The sequence below is a fragment of the Trachurus trachurus genome, assembly GCF_905171665.1.
Source record: "Trachurus trachurus genome assembly, chromosome: 10".
NCBI lineage: Eukaryota > Metazoa > Chordata > Actinopteri > Carangiformes > Carangidae > Trachurus > Trachurus trachurus.
Window position 1 is genome coordinate 18,409,156 of NC_139894.1, and position 12,073 is coordinate 18,421,228.

Here is a 12,073-nt window from a genome sequence, read left to right on the forward strand (position 1 = left end):
ATGACAGTTTTTTTTTACGATCGCTATGACCCATTTCTCAAACACTTTTTCAAAACTGTTAACGCACATCACACCTAAAACACACAATTCCCAAAACAGTTAATTTCATGTTCAAAATCAGACAGTCTAATCTAGTAGTTTCTTTGAACCTCTCCACATTTTGCTTCTGTTGGGTTTAGTAAATGCGGGTATTTTGTTTCTTTTTTGCAAACACTACAAAAAGTGAACAACCCTTCTCAGAGCAGCTTTGCAGAATTAACACCTTACAAAAAAAGAGGAGAAAAAATGTCTACAGTAAAGCAAAAAGCAAAAAGAGCAAAAAATCTGTATCATACTGTAACTGCTGGTCATTCACAGATGTGTGAAAATGCAATTTACAAACAGAAGAAATACAGTAAAAATGACAAATACAAAGTCAATGCTAATCTGCCAGGTCTTTTTTTTCACATCTTTTCTTTTGTACAACATCTGCCCAAATAGGCCATGTGACTGAAAGAGCCTCAACACCTGAGTGTGTTTCCTATGTTACAGTATAAAGATGGGAATCAGCTGTGATTGATGTATTTGCGTGAGCTCAATCAACTGTTTTTCAAAGGCAATGAAACAAAATACATTTGTTTCAATCTAATCTACAAAGTGAACTGCTGCTCCCTTCAGCCTTGTATGTTCAGCTTTGAACATGAGGTTTTCTGTTTTGACAAACTGTGTGAAAGCAATTGAAAATATAGCAGTTAACATCTGCTGTTGTGGTCCTAGTTGAGCTTGTGTGTAAAAGACGTTAAAACTCATTTTAAATGTGTTAAATGTATGTATTTTGTGTCAAAAGAACAAAAAAAAAGTGAATTGTAGCCCACACAGGCTGATGTTGTGCTAACTGTGTGAAAAGTTTTGAAAAAGTGTCAAAAGTATTGAAAAAAGGGTCATAACGATCGTAAAATTAAATAAATAAATAAAAGTTTTATAAAAGTTTTAAAAAACTCCCAGGGTGCTGCCACTTTTATAGCAACAACAAGAAGAGTGGTTGACCATAACCCATCATAAAGCAACAGCTTTAACATGCAATCATGTCACTAAAACCATGAACACACGCACACATTTCAGTCTTTTTTTCATCCATTAATCAAAGACGAATCATAAATCCATTGATCTCTCAACATATCCTTTGTTTTTCATATTTTAGTTCATCAGGTCGGATTTCACAACTTTTACTGTGACAGATGTGGAGTTGTGCTCCAGTGATTGGACCGTATGGGGAGGAGGGAGTGGAAGAGATACACAAGAAGGTGCTGACATAATTATAGCATCCCAAGACTTAGACAGAGGGGAGGAGGAGACCAGGATGTGGAGGGCTGGAGAGGGTAATGACAGACAGAGTGGATATAAAGATAGACATTTATTTTTAAAACCATCTGTTTTGTGTTGAATGAGTAGATGCAAAGTTTAGCTGGGACAGTGAGAGAAGAAACAGGACTGGTTTGACCATGTATCTAATGTATACTCTAAGCTTTTAAAGTGCTGATGGAAAACTTACATTTCAGTGTTTCGTATTTACACTTTATGATTCAAGAGTATAGCTCTTTCTACATAGAATAAAAAAAGAGATCATAGATTCTTAGTGGGGATGTAGCCTGGTTGAAAATCTTCTTACAGTATAATCCAGATTGAAAGGTAGGGAAATTACTGTATTTCTGACAGTTAGATAAGTGTGTATCTCTAATTTGGTGAGTGGATTAAGTCACTTTGCACAGAAGTTGTTTCCTCATGTCTAGAAACCAGCAAATTTGTGTTTATTTGTCAAATTCCTATATTACGTAAATTAAACTGGTCCTGTACTCACTTGGATTCAAGTTGTTATATTCCAAACAAACAAGGAAAGATATATGCATAATGTGTTTAAAGGACTGCATGCACCCACGTGTTTGTGTATACTGTATGTGTGTAGCCACGGTTTCCACAGCAGACGCAGCTGTCCGGCCCACTGGACTGCGCCTATGTCACTTTGACTCTATTTCGGGACCATGTGTTGTTCAAAAGGTCAGATAAAGAAGCGGAGGAATCCTCACAAAGCGGAGGGTGGGGGTGTCGGGTGAAAGGGGGCGAAGGCGGATTTCCACAAACCAACACACAGACACATCACAAACATTTGACAGACAGTGAGGACAGAGAGGGAGACCAGGAGAGGGAAGGAAAGAAGAGAGAGACATCAAGCAGGACTCCTGTGAAGAGGATTCACCTCTGAATGACAACTTTATAGGGAAGAAAAGGGATCGTTTAAGAGTCGTGGTTGATCTTATTTGACCTCTAATCTTTTGATTAAAGAAACTTCTCTGATCATGGATGGAGAATCACCGACCCAGGAGACAACTGAGTGTACAGGGACGTCAAATCCGACTGACACCAACAACAACAACAACGATCAGGTGTGTGTTTTGCATGTTAAGATTTAAATAAAGTAAAAAGTTGTTCCTGTTTGTTAAAGCCTGCAATGACTGGCGTTATGCTCTATACCAGGAATAGGCAGTGAGAGCATTTGGCAGGTGGTTGTGTTAGAGTGAGGAGGGCAGGAGAAGGAGAGAGACTTCGCTGGTCTGCTGTGCAGCTACACCTGTTCTTACACACACACGCACGCAGGGAGGTTATGCAAAGTAATGTACATGCACAAACACACACTGGAGTTTCCTATTCCCTCTGATGAGTCACCACTGAGATGGGTGACCTGGAGTGACTGTTGCTGCAGCAGGTCATTAATAAACAGAGCACATTAGTTTAACAGTGATATTTTACATCAGAATGACAAAATACAGTAACATCTAATTCAACAACTAACTAAAAAACAATTACTGTAATAATGAAGTATTATATCACGATGTGTGTAATAAGAGCTCTAAAATGACTGAAGATTGAAACAGATCATTGAATGAGGGTTTTATTTCTGTAAAAATGTAAATGATACATATATTTAGAGAGCAAAAAACATTTTGGTTTCTGATTAGTTTCATTTCATTCAACATGTGACAGTTCAACCTCTGTGCTCGACAGAAGTGAGATACTCAACATACTAAAGCTTCGGGTCTCATATTACATTAGCGATATCCCATGAGTGAGATGTAGAGGCCAGCATCTTACATAATGTTACTGTCAAACACAAGGGTTACTTGGTTAATTTCACTTTCTTTGTCTTTTCTTAGAGAAATTAAATTGAAACTTAAAGTTTATCTCCATGTTGACACTGGAACAGCGGAGTGTAAGACAAGGACAGAATCAATATGAGTTTTGATAATAAAAAGGAAATCAAAAGACACGAAATAAAACTGTGCCACTGAAATTATCCATTATATCTAAGCAAATATCTAAGCTATACTCTGTGTGTGTGTGTGTGTGTAGATGCACAAATATACCCTGTTACAAAACTACATAACAAATTGCAGATGTATATTTCCTGTCATGCAGGCAGATCCACCAGTGCTAGGGGACAATGAAGACACAAGTACCGAGCACACGGAGGGAGAGACGGCAGAAGGTCAGGAGTCAACAGAGGTGGGGGAGCCGAGGGAAGAGGAGACAGTAGGCGAGGAGGACGGTGCTGGAGATACAGATAAGTGTCCAACAGCTTCAAAGCCTGTTGAAGGTGACAATGAAGAGACGGGACAAGATAAAGACAAAGCATCAACTGACACAACAGATACTGGACCGGTAAATGGAGAAAAAGAAGTGGAGAGAGAGGTGGAGGAAGATAAGAGAGGAGGGCAGGTGGAGGAGAAAGACACAGAAGAAGTAAAGGACAAAAATAAAGATGAAGAGAGGAGTAAAACTGAGGAAAAGCCAAATGAAGAAGAGAAGAGCAAAGTGGAAGAGAAGAAAAAACAAGTCAAAGAAGCAGATGTCGAGATGAAAGACAAAGGAAAGATTAAGGAAGTAGAAAAGCAAGGGAAGCCTAAAAGAAAGAGTGGTCCTTCCCCCGCTGCTCTCTCACGACCAAGACCCTCTGCACGCTCCATCAGGGCTGCCAACAAGAACAACATCATCGCCAAGTTTGAACAAGCTGCACCACAGTAAGTCGTCAGGCAGAACTTCAGATGGTTTGGTAAGTGACACTGAACACTGGTCCAGTGTGGGTTTGATCAGAAACTGTGTTTTATTGTGACTGTATTTAGATCTGGGATACCGCGCAACTTCAAAGTTCAGAGGTCAGCTGCAGCCGCGGCCACCGGAGCTTCAATCAAACAGAAGATGCTTCAGTGGTGTCGCAACAAAACTCGAAACTATGAGGTCAGTTCCTCCAATGAGACAGATTCAGCTAATTCCTGGATTGAGGCTGAGACGAAGATGAGTCTATTCAGTTCCTGTCTCTTGATCTTTCAGGGCATCAACATAGAAAACTTCTCTTCGTCCTGGTGCAACGGCCTGGCCTTCTGCGCTCTGATCCATCGCTTCTTTCCAGACGCATTCGACTACAGCTCCCTCGACCCAAAGGACAGGGAGAAAAACTTTACTCTGGCCTTTGAAACTGCAGAGTATGGACTATCTCATTCTCCCTTCCTCATTCAGTCGCTCAGTTCAGTTCAGTTCAGTTCAGTTCAGTTCAGTTCAGCTCAGTTCAGTTCAGTTCAGTTCAGCTCAGTTCATTGTCTAATACAGAGAAACTAATTTAGCAGTAAGTGGTTTATTGTCAAATGAACGCAGCAGTAAAACAATTAAAAGCATTACAAGTGCTGGGACGACATACAACACAATAAAAGGTTTATTTAAAGACACTGAAAAACAGTGACAATAAGAACAGGAATGAGATATAGCAAGGTGGGGAAAACATGAGGCAGTTATTGACATCAGTGTATGTGTTCATCCCTTTTTAATGTTGCAGCTGGTAAAGATGGGAATAATTTTAATTAGTTATAACTGTTGGGTATAGCCTGTGAATTTCTCCCCCACGAGCAAATAAGTGGGAATAATAAGAAAGTATGTTTTTCACTAAATTAAAGTGAAGTTGAAATTACAAATAAAATGGATGTCCCGCTCTTCTTCGCAGGTCCCTAGCTGACTGTTGCCCTCTGCTGGAGGTTTCTGACATGATCATGATGGGCAACAACCCGGACCCCATGTGTGTGTTCACGTACGTCCAGTCCCTCTGCCACAGCCTGTCCAAGATAGAGAAAGAGAGGAAAGACAAAGAAAAGGAGGAGAAAGAGAAGTCTGGAGATGGAGGAGAGGAAGGGGGAAAAGGAGAGGACGCAGCAGGAGAAGAGGCATCGACAGAGCAGCATGAAGAAAAGTCGGCTGAGGACGGGACGACGGACGGCCAAGAGGAGAAAGAGAGAGGAGAAAGAGCTGAACCAGAGGGAGCTGGAGAGGAGGAAGATGCACCAAAGAGCTGTGAGACGGAGGAGGATGGAGCAGCGTTAGTCGAGGCAGAGTCCTAGAAAATACTGACGACACACAGAAATACTGAAAAGACCAAAGAGGTTGTTGATGGTTGCAGTACAACAATAAGTAGGCTACAATGTCTTAGTTTTGGTGTTGAACTGAATACTCTCTGAGTTTCTACTCAAAAGTGTTAATGTGATTTTACAGTTAGCTGTTTGTTTATGTTTGAAAGTGTATTACACTGTTTTTTATTGCCATGCCGTTTGTCTTTGAGCACATAAACTAGAAAATCTAATTATCCTGTTTGTTCTGTGGTTATACAACACTATAAATGAAATAATGGACTTGTGTGTTGCAGAGTTATTTGAACAACAATAAAATCCTTGTCTTGAGAGGATGTGAGGCCCAGCCAAGACAAATGAATTATGACAACAGTATAATGGATGGTGTGTTCACCAGGGCAGTGGTTTTTTCGCCACAGACAAAGTAGCATTTAAAGCAGCTATGCAAGATATATTACACTTTATAGAGAATTACAATACAATGAAGAGATGTGAGAATTTTTTTTGATTATGATATTTAGGCCTACAACAAAGAGCCACTGTGTGTGTGTGTGTGTGTGTGTGTGTGTGTGTGTGTGTGTGTGTGTGTGTGTGTGTGTGTGTGTGTGTGTGTGTGTGTGTGTGTGTGTGTGTGTGAAAGTGGTGGATCCCCCAAGTAACTTTTAGAGGCAGCTCAAGCTAAGTGATCACATGACAGATCACATGCACAAGAATTACCAGACAGAAAGAAACTTGACCGTGTATCTGCCATATTTTACATTCTTACAAAAAAAGTTATAGTTTGTGTATTGTTTTGCAAAAACACTACAATTTTGTGAGAAGGTTATTATCTATGTGTGATCTCAATGAATAACCAACATTGGGATCTCTAATATGTTTAAATAGCCTATAATTAGAGTTAAAATAGCAGAAAACCTTCCGACATACTGATTTAGCTACAAGACAACAGGTTGAACAACAGAGAAATCATTTAATAAGAAGAACAGTGGCTACAGTGATTGCAACATTTTGATGCCAGATTTTTATAATCATCATTAGGCTACTATTATTGTTGTTGGTGTTGATGTTTTGAGGTTTTGTTTCTGCACAGCAATAATTGAAGATCCACTTTTAACAAATTCAATAGACTTTTTGTGCATTTAAGAGCATTTTACTTCATAATTGAAACTGTTTTTAGGCTATTGTTCTTGTTATCAGTTTGACAAACCCTGAACACCAGTGTCTTGCAATGAGCAGTAGGCCTACATAAGAATGAATAATCTACAGATGAATAGGGCCTATATGAATAAAAAAATAAATAAAACTACATCTAAATAGGCTACCTTTGTAGGAGTTGCATCTACGTATATAGACTTAAGTAAACAGGAGTTTTAATTCAGATCCCCAGTTATATAGCCTACCTACCCTCCCACTTTTTGTCATAATTGGTCTCTGAGTCAAAATATTAGGCTATTGATTGTTCGTTTATCAATGTTTTTAGATAGGCTACCTGAGTTTGTGTCAAGTGTTAAAGGTGTACGATGTGTTGATAAAAACCTCCATGCAAGGGTCAGGTAGTCAGATAATGGGAGGCCTCTGCTTTCCAGTAATTACGGTAATCGACGTAATGCTACCGGAAGAGCCATTGTGTTTCTCCTCTTGTGCGCTCGCCCAGCGATTGTGTCGCGCTGTTTTTCACCGTAATTCTCGCCGGCAGCGGAGTGAAACATGTCCACAGACATGCCGCCGGGCAGCCTCAACCTGGAGGCACAGCTCCTGTCCATCATGGACGTGCTGGTGAAGGCGGCGGTGGCGGAAATCAGTCAGCTGTTCTCGGAGAGCTCGGCGTCTGTCCGCCTGCATCTAACCCAGAGCCTGAAGGAAAACGAAACGCTGAGGATGAGGATGAAGGTGATGAGGAGCGAGCTCTTCTCCCTCCGGCTGCAGACCAGGACCAACCGGCCGGTCAGCCGCTTCTCTCCGGTCCGAGGAAACGTCTCCAAACCACGGGCTAAACCGCAAGGTAACGAGGGCTTTTACTTTGAAAAGTAGCCTAATTAATATACTCCTACTCGAGTATCAAAGTAACGCCTTCTTTTTGTAGACCAATTACAGAACCACTCCTGTTGCGTTTACAGTCCAATTTATTGCTGCCTTAAAAAAAAAGAGCGAGTGAAGCAGATTTTCAGAAAATTCAACTGCTGATCAATAACCTTTAGTCCCAATCTGTCACACGTCACAACAAGGCTATAGGCCACTGATCAGAAATAACTTCATCACAAAGCCCCTACCATGAAGTGATGTGGAGGTTCAAACTTTCATTGTGTATGTTGGTTTTTTCCCCTCCCCATTTTGTTTCCATTTGACAGATAATCTACACAGTGGTATCCCAATTCTATTCATCATCAATGATCAATGATCCTGATGTTCAGCTTTTGTCTTCCCCCTCTAGTTGTCATCAAGCCACCAGTGGGTCAAAAGGTTGTTGGAGAGGCTGTGTCTCTGTCTCTACAGGCTGAGAGCAAGACTTCCTGCTCTGCCACTCAAGTGCAGGTAAACACACAGTTAACCTTTACTTTTGAGTAACGTTTTATTACTGTTCGCTCATGCACATGTGTTATTCTGTCTTAGTGCGCAGATGTGGACAGTCCAGATGTCATTCTGATCAAAGATGAAGACGACGTTGGAGCATGTGAACCAGTTGTAGGTGAGTCGTTTTTTTTTTCAGTTTGCTTTTAGTTAATGTTATACCCGACTGTTAGCAGCGGGGAGTTTTCTGTGTTTTGATTAAAGTCATTTATCAGCTAAAACAGGATTAAAAGCGGCAGACTTCATTTGACTACACCAGGGCTGCTGTGATAGACCACGCTCCTAAAGGAGTGTGTAGGCTATGTCAAATGGATCCCTCTGTCAAACACTGCAGATATAACAGACAGTGGTTACGCACTTGTTATTGCTTTTACAGGATATTTGTTGATATGACTTAAAAGCTTGATACTCCATTCATCCTGTGTCAGATCATGTAAAGAATTTTTTAACATCAAAACCTGCATGAGTAGCCTACCTGTTTCCAATAGTAAATTAGGAGAATAAAGGCGAGGAAATGTGAGCATCAGCACTGGAGGACATGGCAGTTCACAATAGAAAATGTGTATAGATATAGTTTTATATATACTATATGCTTAAACAAATTCATACTTGCATGGTAAGTTTTCCAGGGGTCACAGGTATCAGGGTAAGGAAATGATATACCTAACAATTCAAAAGAATAACCCTTCTGGCAAGGTGTGTGCAGCCAGCCTTTACTCTCTGAGTAGAGAGTCAATTGGCAAAACACCAAGCCAAGTGGTGGAGAAAGTGAAATAGTGATGCCATATATATCCAAAAGACATTTTAATATCCTGTCCCAAAATCCTGCCACTTGGGGACAGGCCCAGAATTGATGGTATAAGGAGGCTGGTGCTAATTTGCATGTAGTGCAAGTGGAGTCGAGTCTGGTTACAAAGCAGTTTATCTTGGATTTTTAAACCAGTGAGCAGTGAACCGAAGTTTAGTACAGTTTAGTACAGTTTAGACCTGCAGAAAGTGGTGTCTGGCATTAAAGGAAGATTAAAATATCCTGTCCTCTGCTCTACCCCTTGTGTAATCGTCTAACTCTTGCCACTCCAGGTTCTGTGAAATTATGTCATTGATGCCCAGGACCCCAGAGAGGCTGCCTTAAAACTTTGATCTCACACCTCTTGACATCTCGGCCCAATTAAAAATATCATCTATTACAGTCGGTGGGGGTTTAAGAGGGAGGGAAGGTGGGTGGGAGTACAGCATTGAGTAAAATGTCTAACAGGGAGGTTTCTGAAGGGATAATATAATTTAAGGTGGTATTTATTCTGGAGCTCAGTGAAGGAGGCAACATGAAACTGAGAGAGAGATCAGAGGCCATGGGTTTGGCAGATGGAAAAGCCAGAGTGAGCTGCGGAGGCCGAACAAGAGGATGAGGAACTATTTAATCTGTATTTAATCTGCAAAAAAAACACAACAGGCTGGCTCTTTAAAAACACTAAGACTTTTTATTACCGCTGCTATTTTATTATTGTATGCATGTCATGTCTGTATGCTTTCTGTTTGTTGTAAGAGCTGCCCTGAGACAACTTCCAGTCCGTTTATGACATGCCAATAAAACTACTTAGTCTTCGATCAAGACAGACCGTAACTTTAGTGTTGCAGGTTTATTATTTTCATGTATGCTTCCTATGTTGAGGTATATGTCATGTTGGAGGATACTGCACTGCCTCTTAGGGTGATTTATTACAACACAGTGTGTTTTTAAACCATGATGCATACTTCGGCCATGATGACGCATTAAGAACAGCACTGGCTGATTCATCTACCCATGCGGAGCAGTGGGTGGGGGCATCACAGAACTTTAAACATTTCTTTCAACACTTGAAACTCAAACTAAAACGTTGCTAAACGTAGTTCGACACAACTAAAAAGTTTGAGGCTATTCTTAGGAACTGGCACCTCTGCAATATTTTTTTTTTTTGAAGATACCAGCCCTGATTCACAAGTGTCGTTTGTTGTGTTGTTTGTTCTTTTCAGGTCAGAGCGACTTTGGGAGCCGCAGTACGCAGGAAGACGTCGCCACAGGGACTCAGAATTTAGAGTCTGCTGGTTCCTCCTGCCTGACCGGCGAGAGCAAGGAGCTGAGGATCGTAAGCGTTCACGGCCGAGGAGAAGGGCCCCTGCAGGAGGAGAGCGACACCCTCTTCACCGTCTCTGAGCTCCAGGCTTTTAGCTCCTTGTCTCCAGACCACAGCATCACCCATGACAGCCTCCTCAGCTTCACCACTGGGGCCAATGACAGAGCTCCGATGAGAGCGATGCAGGATAACAGCGCTGCCCTGGTGAGAAACACTCAGCTGGACAGAAATCACTCCACTCAAACGGCTTCAACCACATTGAATTCTGCGATAAAAGCACTAATGGGAGCCGAGGGTCAAGCGGGGCACCCCAGTCATATCAGCCAGTTCTCCCAGCAGCAGAACATCTTCCCTCACGCCGTCGGCAAGTCTCTGGATTGCAGCTTCTGCGGCGAGCGCTTCCTCAGCCGCGAGGACCTGATCGTCCACCGGGCGACTCACACCGGGGAGTCGCCCGTTCCGTGCGCCTTGTGCGGCAAATCGTTCGTCAACAAGACAACGCTGAACATCCACATGCGCATTCACACCGGCGAGAAGCCCTACGCTTGTCCGCAGTGCGGGAAGCGCTTCACGCAGAACGGCAGCCTGAAGATCCACCTGAGGACTCACTCTGGAGAGAAACCGTACACCTGCAGCCAGTGCTCTGCCAGCTTCAACAACCCCAGCAACCTGCGCAGACACATGATCACACACAGTAGTAACGGGGTGCTATGACCGTGACGGATGAAAAGATTGAAAGGTTTTTTAGCCATAGTTTGTTTTATTTGACTGACACTTTTTGCCACAATATATATTCTGGCGAAAGAGTGTGTGTCAGGGGTCACTTGTACTTATTAACCCTACTACTAGTGCGTATCTTGACAACTCCCCATTAAAATCAGTGGATTGTTGCAGCTCAAAATGTTCTTTGTTCAGTGAGACAAAACATCCATTGTCTTAAATTGTAGGAAAACCAGCAATAGGAAAACAACCTTCAAAATTAAATGCCTTTGTGACCCATGTTGTTTGGTTCGGACTTGCCATAGGTGAGGATTCGAACCTGTGACCTCCCGCACCGGAGGCGACGATGCTAACCGTTTCGCCAAGAGGTCGACAACTGCTTGACAAATTGGTTAGCATGTCTTTTTTATGGGTGAGTGAGTTTTACTTCCGGTACCGCTAACCGCCACAACCTGTCACTTCTCCTTACTGGTACCTCGTGACTGTGGCACACCCGCGGACCTCCGTTACACCTTCTTTGTTTTGTAAATTCATACAGTTTGAAAATTAAACAATTTTTATGCATCACCTCAGCTCCAGTCCATCATATAGGCTACTGTAGTAAAACTATGGCTTTACATTACATTACAGCATTGGACAGCAGTAGCTCTGCTCCCTGAATGTGTGACAGAAGCTTAAATTAACAAAATCATGGACAGTGACATTGGTAAAAAAAGGAAACACACAACAGCTTTGTGTCTGCCATATCGATACATTTTCTATCTCTGTATGTAGTTTTATATTGTGATATATTATATATTATATATATATTGTGATACAATAAATTTTGTGGGAAAAAAAGGGAGTTGAGAAACTGTTAATTTATAAAACAACCAAGCAGGAATAAGTGTTGGGCTGAATGCCATCACGTTGCAGTTGTGCTTATTGTTCTGGCCTTTCACAAATGTTTGAGGGGCTGGCACTATAAGAAAGAATCAACTTCTGATATGGTTGATATTTTTTTGTAACTCCACTCATTATAGAACATGTTGGTGTTTTAAACTGTTTATAAAAGTTTGCAGAGTTACAACAAGTTTAATCATTTCGCACTTGACACACACTCAGACACCAGACACACTGACTAATCTTCAGATTAGCCTCAGACCATTATGACTAATGAGGAATTTAAAATGCGTGACTTGTCTGATAGTGGTCACCATACCTACTGTACGATAAGGAGAGGGCCATTTCCCCTCACTCATTTTTCACATG

The 12,073-nt window shown here is 41.6% G+C and overlaps 1 protein-coding gene across 1 annotated transcript; it reads left to right on the plus strand.

The window, feature by feature from the left end:
• The first annotated feature begins 2,119 nt into the window (after positions 1-2,119).
• On the plus strand, positions 2,120-5,422 carry smtnl1 (smoothelin-like 1). Its single transcript, XM_083980812.1, has 5 exons — positions 2,120-2,426; positions 3,451-4,052; positions 4,155-4,269; positions 4,363-4,514; positions 5,027-5,422. The coding sequence occupies exons 1-5, from the start codon at positions 2,334-2,336 to the stop codon at positions 5,415-5,417; spliced, it is 1,353 nt and encodes a 450-aa protein (XP_083836938.1). The 5' UTR covers positions 2,120-2,333; the 3' UTR covers positions 5,418-5,422.
• Positions 5,423-12,073: the final 6,651 nt, after the last annotated feature.

What these genes read in the sequence shown, in the direction of transcription:
- smtnl1 (XM_083980812.1), top strand. Translation starts at nt 2,334, where the DNA reads ATGGATGGAGAATCACCGACCCAGGAGACAACTGAGTGTACAGGGACG. An exon ending in ACAACAACGATCAGGTGTGT is followed by an intron (nt 2,427 to 3,450) that starts GTTTTGCATGTT and finishes CCTGTCATGCAG; the next exon opens with GCAGATCCACCAGTGCTAGG. An exon ending in CTGGCCTTTGAAACTGCAGA is followed by an intron (nt 4,515 to 5,026) that starts GTATGGACTATC and finishes TCTTCTTCGCAG; the next exon opens with GTCCCTAGCTGACTGTTGCC.